The sequence below is a fragment of the Callionymus lyra genome, chromosome 3 (genome assembly GCF_982586985.1).
Source record: "Callionymus lyra chromosome 3, fCalLyr1.hap1.1, whole genome shotgun sequence".
Classification (NCBI taxonomy): domain Eukaryota; kingdom Metazoa; phylum Chordata; class Actinopteri; order Syngnathiformes; family Callionymidae; genus Callionymus; species Callionymus lyra.
Genome location: NC_141820.1, coordinates 7,132,013 through 7,148,938, shown reverse-complemented (window position 1 = coordinate 7,148,938; position 16,926 = coordinate 7,132,013). Strand labels below are relative to the sequence as shown.

General features: G+C 40.4%; 1 protein-coding gene and 1 long non-coding RNA gene across 26 annotated transcripts in view; both read left to right on the top strand.

The window, feature by feature from the left end:
• Positions 1-16,926, top strand: part of LOC148083146 (NACHT, LRR and PYD domains-containing protein 3-like) — a 208,781-nt gene that overhangs the window by 38,436 nt on the left and 153,419 nt on the right. For 7 of the 25 annotated variants that reach the window (XM_087786265.1, XM_087786268.1, XM_087786266.1 and 4 more), the window contains exons 7-10: positions 4,962-5,099; positions 5,836-5,967; positions 7,216-7,353; positions 8,271-8,402. In XM_087786265.1, coding sequence (XP_087642391.1) covers positions 4,962-5,099; positions 5,836-5,967; positions 7,216-7,353; positions 8,271-8,402 — 540 coding nt within the window. Of the gene's footprint in view, positions 1-181; positions 836-1,249; positions 1,329-3,845; positions 3,980-4,808; positions 4,888-4,961; positions 5,100-5,835; positions 5,968-7,215; positions 7,354-8,270; positions 8,403-11,126; positions 11,206-12,074; positions 12,295-12,436; positions 14,196-14,266; positions 14,444-15,763; positions 15,941-16,926 lie in introns of those variants that run through there. The other 18 variants (XM_087786262.1, XM_087786261.1, XM_087786260.1 and 15 more) reach the window with 7 other exon arrangements.
• On the top strand, positions 821-1,450 carry LOC148083148 (uncharacterized). The gene is made up of 2 exons (XR_015710730.1): positions 821-948; positions 1,274-1,450. It is a non-coding gene; the product is annotated as an uncharacterized LOC148083148 (long non-coding RNA).

Here is a 16,926-nt window from a genome sequence, read left to right as displayed (position 1 = left end):
TAAGTGAACAAAGTTTCATGTATTTTTACTGTAGAAACATTGATTTATTGTCAATTGAGTACAGTGTATTGATGTCACTGTTATTCAAGCACAATATATTTTAATTCCTATAAAAATCAACTTTGTCAACTATTACGTTTTTTTTTTTTTTTTATCAAGTAAAATATATTGTGCTTGATTAACAGTGACATCAATACACTGAACCAAACTTGACAATAAATCAATATTTCTAAAGTAAAAATAATAAACGGGAAATTATAACCAATCAGCAGAAAATAAATATTTCATATTTCCACAGCTTTTCTTCCAACAGCCTCACACAGTTCTACACACTCTGGTCTCATCAAGTGTCTCTGGAATCTATCGAGAGAAAATGTACTTTAATGTCACCATATCAGAGTATTTTTGAGAATCTATCAGTGATGGTGTCAGTGATGGCGTGTGACAAGTTGTTTTAAGTTGCGGCTGGAGCGCGCCTCACTTGACCGCAGTCTTTACATCATATGTCGCTGATAATTTCTATGCGGGTTGGTTCGTGACATAATTTCCGGTTTCAAAGTAAAACCGTTTTATTTTGAAAACGAGTAACCGGAATAGGAGCTGTGTGATGAACACTAACTTGTGTCGCTCACTGCTACGCAGTTAGTAATATGATCGCATCAGATACACGTTTAAAGAAGAATCTCTCTGTATTTTTAGTGTATTAACAACAAAAACTAACAAATAAAACACGGAACAACTTCGGTGATCGACGAACTCACAACAAAAGCGACAAAACAACAACATTAATCCACAGAAGTGAACATCCTGGTTCTTGGACAAAACGAAAGTCAAAGTAAGTGAACTTCATCTAATGTCATGTTCCGAGTGTCATAAATCATGATATTTACGGTGTATTTGTATCTGTTATTATTCTGTTCTCCGTGTTCACGTCACTTTTAACTTGTCGTTATATTTGATGGGATTAAACTAACTTTATCTGTGTTCCATGATTGAACTGAATCAAAGTCATGGGTTTGTTTGTTTGTCTCTAATAATGTTTGAAAAAGAGACGAAGATTAATTTTTTTTAAAGGAAAAGGAATCAAAGACAGAAAACCTGTAAACTTTGTTATTATTTATATTATTGAGCCTTAATGTAGTTGATTTGTCTTGTATCGTTGACGTCAGGTTCTGCTGTACCTGATGTTATAAGATTGTAAATATTTATTCGCCATCATTACATTCCACTGTGATCTTTTCACTGTCAGGAGCTTCTCTGCCGAGTTAAAAAGGAGGAAGTGCGGTGGGGATCCACACCTCTATAGGAAGTGAACTACACCCAGCTGGGTGAGAGTTCATAAGCTTCTCAGAGACGAGGATAAAACGATAACAAAGCAGTTAGAGGACGGAGATTGTAAATAAACCAGACGCAAGCTTGTCTTTCTCTTTACTGTGAGGAAGTGTATCAACACATTTGTATTTTTGTCTGATGTTCTCATCTGTGGAGACTTCGTCAGCATTGACATGTGATCATCATCGCAAGCAGAAGTGTTGCAGAATTCTATACAGTGGTAAATACAAGATACTTCCATGCTTTACATTTGAAAAATATGTATTCATTTGTCTAAATTTCACTGAGAACCATGTATTGAACATATAATACTGTGCAGTCTTAAATGTCACCTTAATCGGGAAAAAAGTGTCACCTTTTAAAAATGTTTGCCTCAATTAAACCATTTGAAATGAGAGTTTCTGTGTAAAGCATGAGCTATTGTACACCAGGATAGTAACATTATATTTGATGGACATGCATACGTTGATTTACGGACTCAACTAATGTGTCTCTGTTACAATGTTTGTGGTCAAAAACTGCACCTACTGCCTCTGAATGACTCGCATGTCAAATGACATACTTTCCATCTTGCAAACCGGGGGAGGAGGAACAACAGAGAATGTTAGGAAAACTACAAGTTACAGGTATTGTTACTTCTTAAATCACAGTTTCAAAGTATTGTTAATTTGAAAACACCAAGTATGTCAATTGTGCTTTTTTTCCTCCTCAATGAAACAGAGTTGTTTTCACCTATGATGGAGGATGAAGAAGAAATGGACATTTGTGATTATAACACTGACATTCCAAAGGAAACGCAGGAAGAAAACTTTTCCTCACAACCACGCTGGGTTTTATTGTTGTTAAATGTATATTCTTTCATTTAACAATACATGTTCTCTTTCTGTTTTCAGGGTAGAACCGCGTCTGTTTCAGAAGTTATTGAAAACCTAACTCTCCAGATTGACCGTCAACATGTCAGCAGAACACAAACGAACAAATAAAACATTGAAGAACGAATAAATATTATAAAGATCTAGAATAAAATATAACTGCACATAGCAAACTAAAAGAAACAAAACAATGAACAGCAGATGAAAAAATAACTATTATTATAAGAAATTAAAAAATGTATCTTCACTAAAACAAACAAAAATAAAATAACAGATAAATAAATACATCTCATAAAGATAAATATACTGTATCTGCACACGTCACATAAAACGGTGAACAACAGATAAAGGAATAAATGTTGTAACGATAAAGAAAGAAACATAATAAAATTGATTGTTATTGTTATTTAATAAAGTTGTGAACTAAAAAGTACTGGGTGTTTTTCTTTAAACACAGTTAAGAAATCGTATTGAAGTACCTAATAATGTACTAGTATTTGCATCCACTACTGACATTAACCATGACAACATGGTTTCAAACACAGGGAGAGAAAAATGTTGCAGTTTCTGTGTATGTTGGACAATATTTGTATATTATTCTCTGAAAATCTATATCGTGGTAAATCTAATGGTGATATAAGATCATCCATATCATGATAGAAGATTTCTTTCATATTTTTTAGTATGAATGTTCAGATAAACGCCTCTGGTCAGTCCTGCGTGTATTATTGACAGCAAGTCTCAACAACTGGCTCCTAAGATGGCCGTGCTACATGGTCGTTGTTGAAATTTACAACAGACTCCGTGGAACTCGGCTTTTCTCGTGACTTTGTCGCAGATCTCGTCTTTGAATCAATACTTGCTGGCATCATGTGAGGATTTGTTTTGTTTTCCTCAGTTTGTAGGAACGATCTGAAGTACAGCTGAGAACTTCTAATCCAAAGTAACATGAATTTTACTTTAATATGAAACCGGCCCCAGCATGGGTGTGTGCCGATCCACAAGTCTAATGACTAGTGAGTCCAAGCCCTAATCACAGAAAACATTGCCTTAAAGTTATTGAGGAAATATTGAAAACATTACTAATATAAATGAATACAACTTATTAATCTTGCTGTAATATAAGTCAGTCCTCTTTATGTATCATGTGTCCCCCTAAGATTTAAAGTTGATCTGACATCAATAGGTCACATTTCTAGGAAGCAATTGAAAAATGATATTACAAAAATGACATTGAATTTGTTGACGGTCCCTAACTGACACGTACTGAAGTAGAAGTGCTTCAAGTGAGAGACTCCGATCTGGTGCATTGAATATATGTCCAATATCCACCATTTGACTAACTTTACTCTGGTGCCTGTTCTTGAAGGATGTGGTTCAGAGGAGAGTTTAGTTGCTGTGAACCTCCATATAAGAGTCACATTGAGTGTAAGAGTAGAAGTGTGTTTTATCTATTTTAATGACGTCGACTATTTCGCTTTTGTACTTGTCTCGTGACCACTCCTGGATTCTTTCCTCTACTTGAACATTTTGACAAAAAAGTATAAAACAGAGACGTCTTGACCCTCGTGGTAAATGTTTTGTTTTCATATTGTAACCGTGTGAATCAACAAACAATGTTGCACTGTTGGTCTCTGACAGGACACACCCCCTCACTCACGGGCGTTTTCGTCGATCAGTGTTTCCCTGAGTCTGGATCAGAAGGAGCTGAGCTCACCTGGAAGTTTCATCTACAAACATGGACACAAGTCTTCAGAGCAGAGAGCTGCTCACAGGTCAGTGACTTTCTCACCGTCTACAATCTATCATGTCTGCCCAGCAAGAGTGAATGGATGAATGAAGAGTGTGGTCTTGAGGTGAATGAATGAATGAAGAGTGTGGTCGTGAGGTGAATAAATGAATGAAGAGTGTGGTCGTGAGGTGAATGAATGAATCAACAGTTTGGTCATGAGGTGAATGAATGAATCAACAGTTTGGTCATGAGGTGAATAAATGAATCAAGATTTTAATCGTGAGGAGACTAAATGAATGAAGAGTTTGGTCGTGAGGTGAATGAATGAATGAAGAGTTTGGTCGTGAGGTGAATGAATGAATCGACAGTTTGGTCATGAGGTGAATAAATGAATCAAGAGTTTGGTCATGAGGTGAATGAATGAATCAAGAGTGTGGTCGTCAGGTGAATAAATGAATCTTTATTGTGATAATGTGTAGATTTAATAAATGTTTCAACAAGTGACACAAACATTTTTTTATATTTGCAACAAACTTTTATTTTCAAAGCAGAATCAAACAGGAAGTTGAATTCAAATGTAACCAGTAATTCTTCATGATGGCTCCTCATAGCTCCTGATACTACATCACTTCCTGTTCATGATGATAAGGCTGATTGATAAACATGACTCCTCAGAGTTTAGACACAACCATCTATGTGGTCACACCTCCTTCTCATGTAGAATGTTGACATCACATGTGAGAGACAGTCTTCTGTCCACGTCTTCTTTCATCTCTCATGACTTTGTTCTGCTGCTGCTTCAACGTGATGGACCCAAGTTGACTTGTTGACCAGAAGCATTAGATCCATGATGCTGTTGTGTTTGTGTGCAGGTGTGGACACAGAGGAGGAAGATCCTCCCTCTAAAAAACTTCTGGGTGAAGACCATGACAGTCAGACCAGAGCTCAGAGGTGAGAAGATCAATTCTTCTGTCAGACCTTCAAATACTGGAATCATTTTCTCACTTCAACTTGTGTGTGTTCAGATCAAAGCTACATACATCTGCTGGACCTGGACCTGGACCTGGACCTGGACCTGGACCTGCTCCCAGCTGTGTGTCTCTGAAGAGTGACTGGTCTATGGGAAGAATAATTGACTTCAAAGGTGAACAGAAGCATCAGAGGTGAGAGACAACAGGAGCAACATGAGAACATCTAGTAGTTATTTAAATATGCAGAGAAAACTATACAGTATATCTATACACCTACAGTTTATACATGAGAGGAAGAAGGAAAGAGAGACGGAGAGGGAAACAACAATCTCACCACACCTGTCAGAATCCCCTCCCATCAGCACATCTATTAACTTGCCAATTTTCCCGCCATTGATATGTATATTATTGTGACATCCCCCCCCCCCACACACACACACACACACACACACACATCGAGCGAAGAAACTCACGTTCATCGCACATGTAAGTACGGCCTCTGTACAATAACGTTTCAGTCACACGGAGATCGTACATTAGAAGCACGTATAACTCACTTGCCACGTACGATGCACGCAAACGCTCACGGACGGTGACACATGTGGACCACTTACTACTCCGTTCGTTGATGTTCTCCCTCCCTGCTCTTGCCACTCCCTCCCCACGTTTTTCTGAAAACTATCTATTCCCAAAAGAAAAAATGAATAATAACACGCTTAGTTTCAACACTTTGGAATAAAAATAGTAATAATCAACTTAGGACTTCTAGACTTTCTTTATTGTCATTACACAGAAGAACACAGCAGTAAAAACAACGAAATTGCGTTGCTTGGCAACCGTTTGAAAAACAAAGCATTGGGTGATTGTATAAATATAAATATTAATAAGTACTGGAAACATTTTCTTACTGCAACTTTTGTGTGTTCAGATCAAAGCTACATACATCTGCTGAACCTGGACCTGGACCTGGACCTGGACCTGCTCCCAGCTGTGTGTCTCTGAAGAGTGACGCGTCTATGGGAAGATATATTAACTTCAAAGGTGAACAGAAGCATCAGAGGTGAGAGACAACAGGAGCAACATGAGAACATCTAGTAGTTATTTAAATATGCAGAGAAAACTATACAGTATATCTTTACACATGAGAGGAAGAAGGAAAGAGAGACAGAGAGAAAGAGAATTAATTGCAGTGTTTGCAGTATTGCACCTAAATATTGCTATTGGTTGTATGGTTTTTTACGACTACAAGTCTTAAACTACATATTTGTACCTTCTGGATTAGGACTATGAATATGAAGTTACTTCAGTGCAACTCAATAGTAAGAGTACACACAGTATTTAACGGGTATGTGGGACTAAAGCACACGTTCATGACTTCATACTCCTGACTCCTGGAGACAACGTCACACTCACATCTTCACGGATCAGATCTCTGGTGCAGACTCGCTGTCACTTTCACCGTGACAGATTTTAATGAACTAAAGTTACCGTAAATTCAACCAACAAAATGCATTAGTGGGAAAATAAAAGAGTCTTTACCACAGTACTGTTAAATAAACGATAAACCAAAAGCGATCCGCAACGTAGAAATAATTCTACACAAAAAACAACACCCGCGATCGATCGCAATAAAAATGTCCCATGTGGTGTCTCGATGATCTTCTCCGCTCACTGGCTCACAGAAACAAAAGGGCAACACAAGGAAAAGGCACTCAAGGGCAAGTAGGCCGAGCAAAAATCTCATAATTTTGCAACAATTTGTTCAAATTTAAACCATCCAAACAAAACCACCAAGTTACCGTAAACTCAACCAACAAAATGCATTAGTGGGAAAATAAAAGTGTTTAAGTGTCTTTATCACAGTACTGTTAAATAAAAGATAAACCAAAAGCGCTTCGCAACGTAGGAATAATTCTACACAAAAAATGAACACCCGCGATCGATCGCAATAAAAAAGTCCCAAAATAAATCCCAGCTGAGGCAGCGAAGAAAAGGGAATAACAGATCTTGGTTTCAACACTTTTGAAAAATAATAATAATAATAATAATAATCAACTTAAATACTGGCTCACAGAAACAAAAGGGCAACACAAGGAAAAGGTACTTAAGGGCAAGTAGGCCGAGCAAACATCTCATAATTTTGCAACAATGTGTTAAGATTTAAAACATCCAAACAAAACAACCAAAGTTACGGTGCATGGAGCTCATCCTCCCTGTTGGAAGGTAAATCTGATCAGTGGAGGTTGTAAATCTTGTCACACCTTCAAATACTGGAAACATTTTCTTACTGCAACTTTTGTGTGTTCAGATCAAAGCTACTTACATCTGCTGAACCTGAACCTGGACCTGGACCTGGACCTGGACCTGCTCCCAGCTGTGTGTCTCTGAAGAGTGACGTGTCTATGGGAAGAATAATTGACTTCAAAGGTGAACAGAAGCATCAGAGGTGAGAGACAACAGGAGCAACATGAGAACATCTAGTAGTTATTTCAATATGCAAAGAAAACTATACAGTATATCTATACACATGAGAGGAAGAAGGAAAGAGAGACAGAGAGGGAGAGAATTAATTCCAGTGTTTGCAGTATTGCACCTAAATATTGCTATTGGTTGTATGGTTTTGTACGACTACAAGTCTTAAACTACTCATGTGTACCTTCTGGATTACGACTATGAATATGAAGTTACTTCAATGCAACTCAATAGTATGAGTACACAGTATTTAACGGGTATGTGGGACTAAAGCACACGTTCATGACTTCATACTCCTGACTCCTGGAGACAACGTCACACTCACATCTTCACGGATCAGATCTCTGGTGCAGACTCGCTGTCACTTTCAGCGTGACAGATTTGAATGAACTAAAGTTACCGCAAACTCAACCAACAAAATGCATTAGTGGGAAAATAAAAGAGTCTTTGCCACAGTACTGTTAAATAAACGATAAACCAAAGCGCTCTGCAACATAGGAATAATTCTACACAAAAAATGAACACCCGCGATCGATCGCAATAAAAAAGTCCCAAAATAAATCCCAGCTGAGGCAGCGAAGAAAAGGGAATAACAGATCTTAGTTTCAACACTTTTGAAAAATAATAATAATAATAGTAATAATCAACTTAAATACTGGCTCACAGAAACAAAAGGGCAACACAAGGAAAAGGTACTTAAGGGCAAGTAGGCCGAGCAAACTTCTCATAATTTTGCAACAATGTGTTAAGATTTAAAACATCCAAACAAAACAACCAAAGTTACGGTGCATGGAGCTCATCCTCCCTGTTGGAAGGTAAATCTGATCAGTGGAAGTTGTAACACTTTCAAGTACTGGAATCATTTTCTTACTGCAACTTTTGTGTGTTCAGATCAAAGCTACTTAAATCTGCTGGACCTGGACCTGGACCTGGACCTGGACCTGCTCCCAGCTGTGTGTCTCTGAAGAGTGACGTGTCTATGGGAAGAATAATTGACTTCAAAGGTGAACAGAAGCATCAGAGGTGAGAGACAACAGGAGCAACATGAGAACATCTAGTAGTTATTTAAATATGCAGAGAAAACTATACAGTGTATCTATACACATGAGAGGAAGAAGGAAAGAGAGACAGAGAGGGAGAGAATTAATTGCAGTGTTTGCAGTATTGCACTTAAATATTGTTATAGGTTGTATGGTTTTTTTACGACTACAAGTCTTAAACTACTCTTTTGTACCTTCTGGATTACGACTATGAATATAAAGTTACTTCAATGCAACTCAATAGTATGAGTACACAGTATTTAACGGGTATGTGGGACTAAAGCACACGTTCATGACTTCATACTCCTGACTCCTGGAGACAACGTCACACTCACATCTTCACGGATCAGATCTCTGGTCACTTTCAGCGTGACAGATTTTAATGAACTAAAGTTACCGTAAACTCAACCAGAGTCTTTACCACAGTACTGTTAAATAAACGATAAACTAAAAGCGCTCCGCAACATAGAAATAATTATACACAAAAACGAACACCCGCGATCGATCGCAATAAAAAAGTCCCAAAATAAATCCCAGCTGAGGCAGCGACCAACGATCGAGTTCCATTACATCCAACTTAATCCCAGTTATGTCGAGGTGGCAGAGACGCCTGTCGACTCGCTGTGAAGTTACATCTTCCAGCGCACAATCGCAGCACAAAAGAATGAATGAAAAACATCTACTTCACCGGCTCTTCTTTGGCGATCAGTCCAGGTTCTTTAGGAAACAACAATCTCACCACACCTGTCAGAATCCCCTCCCATCAGCACATCTATTAACTTGCCAATTTTCCCGCCTTTCAAAACAAACAGAATATACACAGACATTTTAAGAGCATCAGAAATGCACATGCTCATTGTTGCCATTGATATGTATATTACTGTGACATCCCCCCCCCACACACACACACACACACACACACACACACACACATCGAGCGAAGAAACTCACGTTCATCGCACATGTAAGTACGGCCTCTGTACAATAACGTTTCAATCACACGGAGATCGTACATTAGAAGCACGTATAACTCACTTGCCACGTACGATGCACACAAACGCTCACGGACGGTGACACATGTGGACCACTTACTACTCCGTTCGTTGATGTTCTCCCTCCCTGCTCTTGCCACTCCCTCCCCACGTTTTTCTGAAAACTATATATTCCCAAAATAAAAGAAAAAAGAATAACACAACTTAGTTTCAACACTTTGGAATGAAAATAGTAATAATCAACTTTAGTCTTTTAGACTTTCTTTATTGTCATTACACAGAAGAACACAGCAGTAAAAACAACGAAATTGCGTTGCTTGGCAACCGTTTGAAAAACAAAGCATTGGGTGATTGTATAAATATAAATATTAATAAGTTATAAATAGTACAATCTAATACAAACAGAATAATTACATTTTTTAAGAATTGCATATAATGAATGTATATAAAAGTATAAATATAAATATAAATAAGTAAAAAATAGTGCAATATAAATATAAATAGAACAAATAAATTACGTTTTAAATAGTGCATTGATGGAAGTTATATTGCATTCAGCAGTCTGATGACCGGAGGGAAGAAGCTGTTGCTAAATCTTTCTGTTACGCAGAGGATACTGCGGAACCTTCTGCCAGATGCCAGGAGAGAGAACAGTCCATCGAGGGGGTGGTTGGGGTCAGACAGAATTCTGTGGCCTCTGTTCAGGCAGCGAGATTTTGTAACGTCCTGGATGGGGGGGAATGGTGTCTCGATGATCTTCTCCGCTCACTGGCTCACAGAAACAAAAGGGCAACACAAGGAAAAGGCACTCAAGGGCAAGTAGGCCGAGCAAACATCTCATAATTTTGCAACAATTTGTTCAAATTTAAAACATCCAAACAAAACAACCAAAGTTAAAGTGCATGGAGCTCATCCTCCCTGTTGGAAGCTAAGTCTGTAAATATTGTCAGCACTTTAAGTACTGGAATCAGTACTTACTGGAATCATTTTCTCACTGTAACTTGTGTGTTCATCTGTTGTTGAAGAAGTTTGTATCATGTGACGACCAACAGTCTCTTCAGTTGTTGAGTCAAGAAGAAGAATTCTAAATAGTGCAACTACTTTTCTTCTTCTCCACCTGAAGTCTTGTGAAACTTGACACACAACAAACGTGATGAAATATTCATCAAAAGTCAAGTTTGATTTGAGTGTTTTTCTTGTGATGCAACATTCACGTGGATCATATGAGCGCCTCAGATGAAGGTCACTGATAAGAGAAAATACTTCAAGTGATTTAAGAGTCACTGATTCAATGATTGAGGGAATGTTTGAGTCGTCAAAGACTGTTAGTTGATCCTCAACAATCATTCTTTCACTCACAGCTGTGTGTGTTTCTATCAGCAGTTAGTGACTCTTGGTGACTTCAACTGAAGATGTTCATGAGTCAATGCAGCTCAAAACTTCTCTTTTATTGAGCTTCACGAACTGCTCGTCAAAAGTGCTGCAGACAGTCGTGGAGGAAAGTCGACTCACAAGAGAAGAAGCAACAAACTGCAGCCATGAGAATGAAATCACGACTGAAGTGTGAGACAAACTTGTGTTTCACCTGGTTTTCCATGAATGTGGAAGATTCTATCTTAGGTGGTCTGCACATGGAAGAGTCAGAGTCTTGCTCAGATCATTGGTGTCCTTGTAGAAGTAGACAGAACTTATTGACGGCCTGATGTTCTTCACAGAGAGGATCAGCAGGTCTCGGATGTTCTCAGTCTCCAGTGTGTCCAGCAGCATCAGACAGATGTGGACTCCACACTTCAGGTACGTTCAAGTCTTCAGCCTCACCTGCTGACTACAACAGCTGCTAACTCACCAGTCAGCTGCTTCTGCTGCTTCATGAAGCTCTGATCCTGGACAACTCCACCTGTCAGCTTCATACATGAAGTAGAAGGTCTGGTGTGGCTGAGACTCTTGTTTAGTTTTAGAGAGAAGATGAGATTTGAATGTGACTCAGACTCTCTGGTCCTACTCTTGAAGAAAGTATTGCTCAACAGGTCCTGGTTAGACTTGTGCTGTGTCTCAAATCGCATACTAATCTTAGTATGCTAGAAGTTAGTGTGCGTACTAACTAGTACGCAAATCCTGTACAGATAGTACGTCTCAAATCAAACTCTGCTGCTACACACTAACCGGAAATCACATGACAGCTTCTTCTTCTACTTCTATTTAACAATGTTTCAAGAAGCTGTTTGAACACTATCGCCACCTGCTGGCAGCACGTTTTGCAACTTTGGAAAAAGAAATAAAGAAAAATATGAGAATCTAAATATTCGTGAGATATTTAAGATGGTATCTGCACCAAAGACGTGTCATCCTTCTACTGCTGCTGAAATGCACCTGTAAGTATATGAATATATATGCATTTATATATGATGTAACTTCAATTTAAAAAGTCATTAAGATGGCGGCTCTTTAGGGTGGTTAGTGTCCATCGAACCATACTCAGTTTTGTGGGCGTGTTAGTACGCCATGCACACTAAATTGGCGTACTAAGAATTGAGACGCACTAACGCACTAAAAATACTAACTTTGAGTACGCTAGTATGGGATTTGAGACACAGCATTGTACTGAGACATACCTCTGGTGACCTCTGTAGGTCACATGATCAAGTCACATGTTTGTGTTTCAGCTGCTGGAGGACAAGGTCATGACCCTGGTGAAGGAGGAACTGGAGAGAGTGAAGAAGTTTCTCAGACCAGGTGAGCAGAAACACCTGGATGATGAGGAAGAGGAGAAGTTGAAGTGTGAAGAGGAGCAGATGAGGAGCAACAGAGAAGATTTCCTGAAGATCATCCTGAACCTCCTGAGGAGCATGAAGCAGGAGGAGCTTGCTGGTCTTCTGTGGGGAAGTAAGAGGATTTGAACCTTCAACCTGTTGAAAATGAAGTCTTGAATCTATTAGAACATTTGAGATTGAAATTCCTGCAGCTGCTGAGAAGATTGATCTTCAGCTTCTAGAATCTTGTGACTCATGTGACTTCTCTTCTTCAGGAAGTCGTGTAGAAAAGATTCAACGACGGCTGAAGAGGAGCCTGAAGAAGAAGTTCCACAGTGTGTCTGAGGGGGTCGCTAAAGCAGGAAACTCTGCTCCTCTGAATCAGATCTACACGGAGCTCTACATCACTGAGGGGGGCACAGACCAGGTCAACCAGGAGCACGAGGTCCGACAGATCGAAGCAGCCACCAGGAACCAGACCAGACCAGAAACCACCATCAGACAAGAAGACCTCTTTAAAGCCTCACCTGAGAGAGACCCACCAATCAGGAGCCTGCTGACGAAGGGCGTGGCTGGCATTGGGAAGACCCTCCTGACACAGAAGGTCACTCTGGACTGGACTGAAGGCAAAGCCCACCAGAACTTCCACTTCATGTTTCCTTTCACCTTCAGAGAGCTGAACCTGCTGAAAGAGAAGAAGTTGAGTTTGGTGGAACTTGTTCATCTTTTCTTTCCTGAAACCAAAGATCTCAGCAGCTTTGAAGAAGTCCAGGTTCTGTTCATCCTTGACGGTCTGGACGAGTGTCGACTCCCTCTGGACTTCCTCAACAGTCGGGTCTTGACAGCAGCTACAGAGTCCACCTCAGTAGACGTCCTCCTGACAAACCTCATCAGAGGGAATCTTCTTCCCTCAGCTCGTCTCTGGATGACCACACGACCTGCAGCAGCCAATCAGATCCCTCCTGAGTGTGTGGACATGGTGACAGAGGTCAGAGGGTTCACTGACCCCCAGAAGGAGGAGTACTTCAGGAAGAGGTCCAGTGATGAGGAGCAGACCAGCACCATCATCTCTCACATCAAGACCTCCCGAAGCCTCCACATCATGTGTCACATCCCGATCTTCTGCTGGATCACTGCCACAGTTCTGGAGGACATGTTGAAGAGCGGAGACACAGGACAGCTGCCCAACACCCTGACTGAGATGTTCATCTACTTCCTGGTGGTTCTGTCCAAAGTCAAGAAGCTGAAGTACCATGGAGCAGCTTGGACAGACACAGTTTGGGATCCTGAGAGCAGCAAGATGATGGAGTCTCTGGGAAAACTGGCTTTTGAGCACCTGAAGAAAGGAAACTTGGTCTTCTATGAATCAGACCTGACAGAGAGTGACATCGACATCACAGCTGCTTCACTTCACTCAGGAGTGTTCACTCAGATCTTCAGAGAGGAGAGAGGACTGTACCAGGACCAGATGTTCTGCTTCATCCACCTGAGTCTTCAGGAGTTTCTGGCTGCTCTTCATGTTCACCAGAAGTTCTTCAACTCTGAAGTCAACCTGCAGTCAAGAATCGTTGACATAGAAAAGTTCTACCAGAAAGAAATCAATGATGCTGTAGAAAGTCCAAATGGACATCTGGACTTGTTCCTGCGCTTCCTTCTGGGTCTTTCTCTGCAGACCAGCCAGAGTCTCCTGACAGGTTTATTGAAACAAACAGGAAGAAGCTCTTGGACCAATCAGGACACAGCAAAGCTCATCAAGAAGAAGATCAGTGAGAATGTGTCTCCAGAGAGAATCATCAATCTGTTCCACTGTCTGAATGAAGTGAAGGACACTTCTCTGGTGGAGGAGGTCCAACAGCAGCTGAGATCAGGACGTCTCTCCACAGATCAACTGTCTCCTACTCAATGGTCCACCCTGGCCTTCATCTTACTGTCCTCAGAGGAACATCTGGACGTGTTTGACCTGAAGAAATACTCTGCTTCAGAGGAGGTTCTTGAGAGGCTTCTGCCGATGGTTCAAGCTTCAAATAAAGTTCTGTAAGTGGATCATTGGAACATCTCTGAAGATATAAACATCAACGTTTGATTTCCTGTTTCATTTTATTCAGGCTGAGCTGCTGTGGACTGACAGAGAGAAGTTGTTCACTTCTGTCCTCAGTCCTCAGCTCTCCGTCCTCTAGTCTGACTCAACTGGACCTGAGTCACAACTACGACCTGCAGGATCCAGGAGTGGAGCTGCTGTCTGCTGGACTGAAGAGTCCACACTGTCACCTGGAGACTCTCAGGTCAGAACATCATTTCTACAGCTTCAGAGCTGAAATGTGAAAGTCAGAGGTGAGACTCCAGAGAGTTTTGTCAAGTCGAGTCTACAGTAAATAATCCTGAGTTCAAGTCACACATCACTAGTCCGAGTCAAGTCTCGAGTCATAAATCACTAATTTGAGTCAAGTCTTGAGTCATAAATCACTAGTCTGAGTCAAGTCTTGAGTCATAAATCACTAGTCCGAGTAAAATCTCGAGTCTTAAATCATTAGTCCGAGTCAAGTTTCGAGTCATAAATCACTAGTCCGAGTCAAGTCTCGAGTCATAAATCATTAGTACGAGTCAAGTTTCGAGTCATAAATCACTAGTCCGAGTCAAGTCTCGAGTCATAAATCATTAGTCCGAGTCAAGTTTCGAGTCATAAATCACTAGTCCGAGTCAAGTCTCGAGTCATAAATCATTAGTCCGAGTCAAGTTTCGAGTCATAAATCACTAGTCCGAGTCAAGTTTCAAGTCATAAATCACTAGTCCGAGTCAAGTCTCGAGTCATAAATCATTAGTCCGAGTCAAGTCTGGAGTCATAAATCACTAGTCCGAGTCAAGTGTCGAGTCACACATCACTAGTCCCAGTCAAGTGTCGAGTCAGAAATAACTAGTCCGAGTCAGGTGTCGAGTCATAAATCAATAGTCCCAGTCAAGTCTCGAGTCAGAAATCACTAGTCCGAGTCAAGTGTCGAGTCAGAAATAACTAGTCCGAGTCAGGTGTCGAGTCAGAAATCAATAGTCCGAGTCAAGTGTCGAGTCATAAATCAATAGTCCGAGTCAAGTGTCGAGTCAGAAATCAATAGTCCGAGTCAAGTTTCGAGTCATAAATCACTAGTCCTAGTCAAGTGTCGAGTCATAAATCACTAGTCCTAGTCAAGTGTTGAGTCATAAATCACTAGTCCGAGTCAAGTGTCGAGTCATAAATCACTAATTTGAGTCAAGTCTCGATTCAAAAATCACTTTTATTCATTTATTTCTATTGTGACTTTAGTTTTTCTTCTTCTCTTGTGTTTGTTTCTGGTATAAAAACAACATCAATCCTCTCACAACAGTCTCTGTGTATCATGTGACACTTTTATAAATAATGAAACAAAGTCAGGAAAGTGTTGAACTGATGAAAACATCATTATTTCATGTGTTTGATCAAGTTGATCCTGATTGATAGAAAAGTCTTCAAATATTCACACAATCATGTGATGATCTTATGAATGTAAAGAGTTCAGTGTGTCCTCAAATCAAGTCTTTCAAGTCAAAATAGAGAAAAAGTCACTTGTTGACGACACTCGTCTCTTTCACAGGCTGAACTACTGTTGGCTGTCAGAGAGAAGTTGTTCACTTCTGTCCTCAGTCCTCAGCTCTCCGTCCTCTAGTCTGACTCAACTGGACCTGAGTCAGAACTGGAACCTGAAGGATCCAGGAGTGGAGCTGCTGTCTGCTGGACTGAAGAGTCCACACTGTCACCTGGAGACTCTCAGGTCAGAACATCATTTCTACAGCTTCAGAGCTGAAATGTGAAAGTCAGAGGTGAGACTCCAGAGAGTCAAAGTTTTGTCTTCAGTTTGTTCTTCAATGAAGCAGCTGATTCTAAGTGACATCAGTCTTCAGCAGGTTCTGACACTTGAACTTTGTTTATTTTGACTTCTGCTGGGGTCGTGCTGTTCAGTATGTTGACACATATTTACTGATCTCAAATACATTCAAAGACATTTGAGTGACACTTGTGATGTTCTAACTTGTTCTGTTTCTAGATTTCAATGCAGGGTAATGTTCATGGTGATGTGAGCATGTGTGATAAACACATCGGGAACTGTATGAAAACTGAAACATGTTCTTCTTCATCACAAGTCATATCATCATCACAATATTGAACAGTGTCATCACACATCCTGCTCTTATCTCTTCATTTCTACTCGTCTTTGTCACCATTCTTGATTTCTCTCTTCCTTTCTCTTGTTGTTTTGTTCGTCACACATCACTAGTCCGAGTCAAGTGTCGAGTCACACATCACTAGTCCGAGTCAAGTGTCGAGTCACACATCACTAGTCCGAGTCAAGTGTCGAGTCACACATCACTAGTCCGAGTCAAGTGTCCAGTCACACATCACTAGTCCGAGTCAAGTGTCGAGTCACACATCACTAGTCCGAGTCAAGTGTCCAGTCACACATCACTAGTCCGAGTCAAGTGTCGAGTCACACATCACTAGTCCGAGTCAAGTGTCGAGTCACACATCACTAGTCCGAGTCAAGTGTCGAGTCACACATCACTAGTCCGTGTCAAGTTTCGAGTCATAAATCACTAGTCCGAGTCAAGTGTCGTGTCATAAATCACTAGTCCGAGTCAAGTGTCGAGTCACACATCACTAGTCCGAGTCAAGTGTCGAGTCACACATCACTAGTCCGAGTCAAGTTTCAAGTCATAAATCAATAGTCCGAGTCAAGTGTCGAGTCACACATCACTAGTC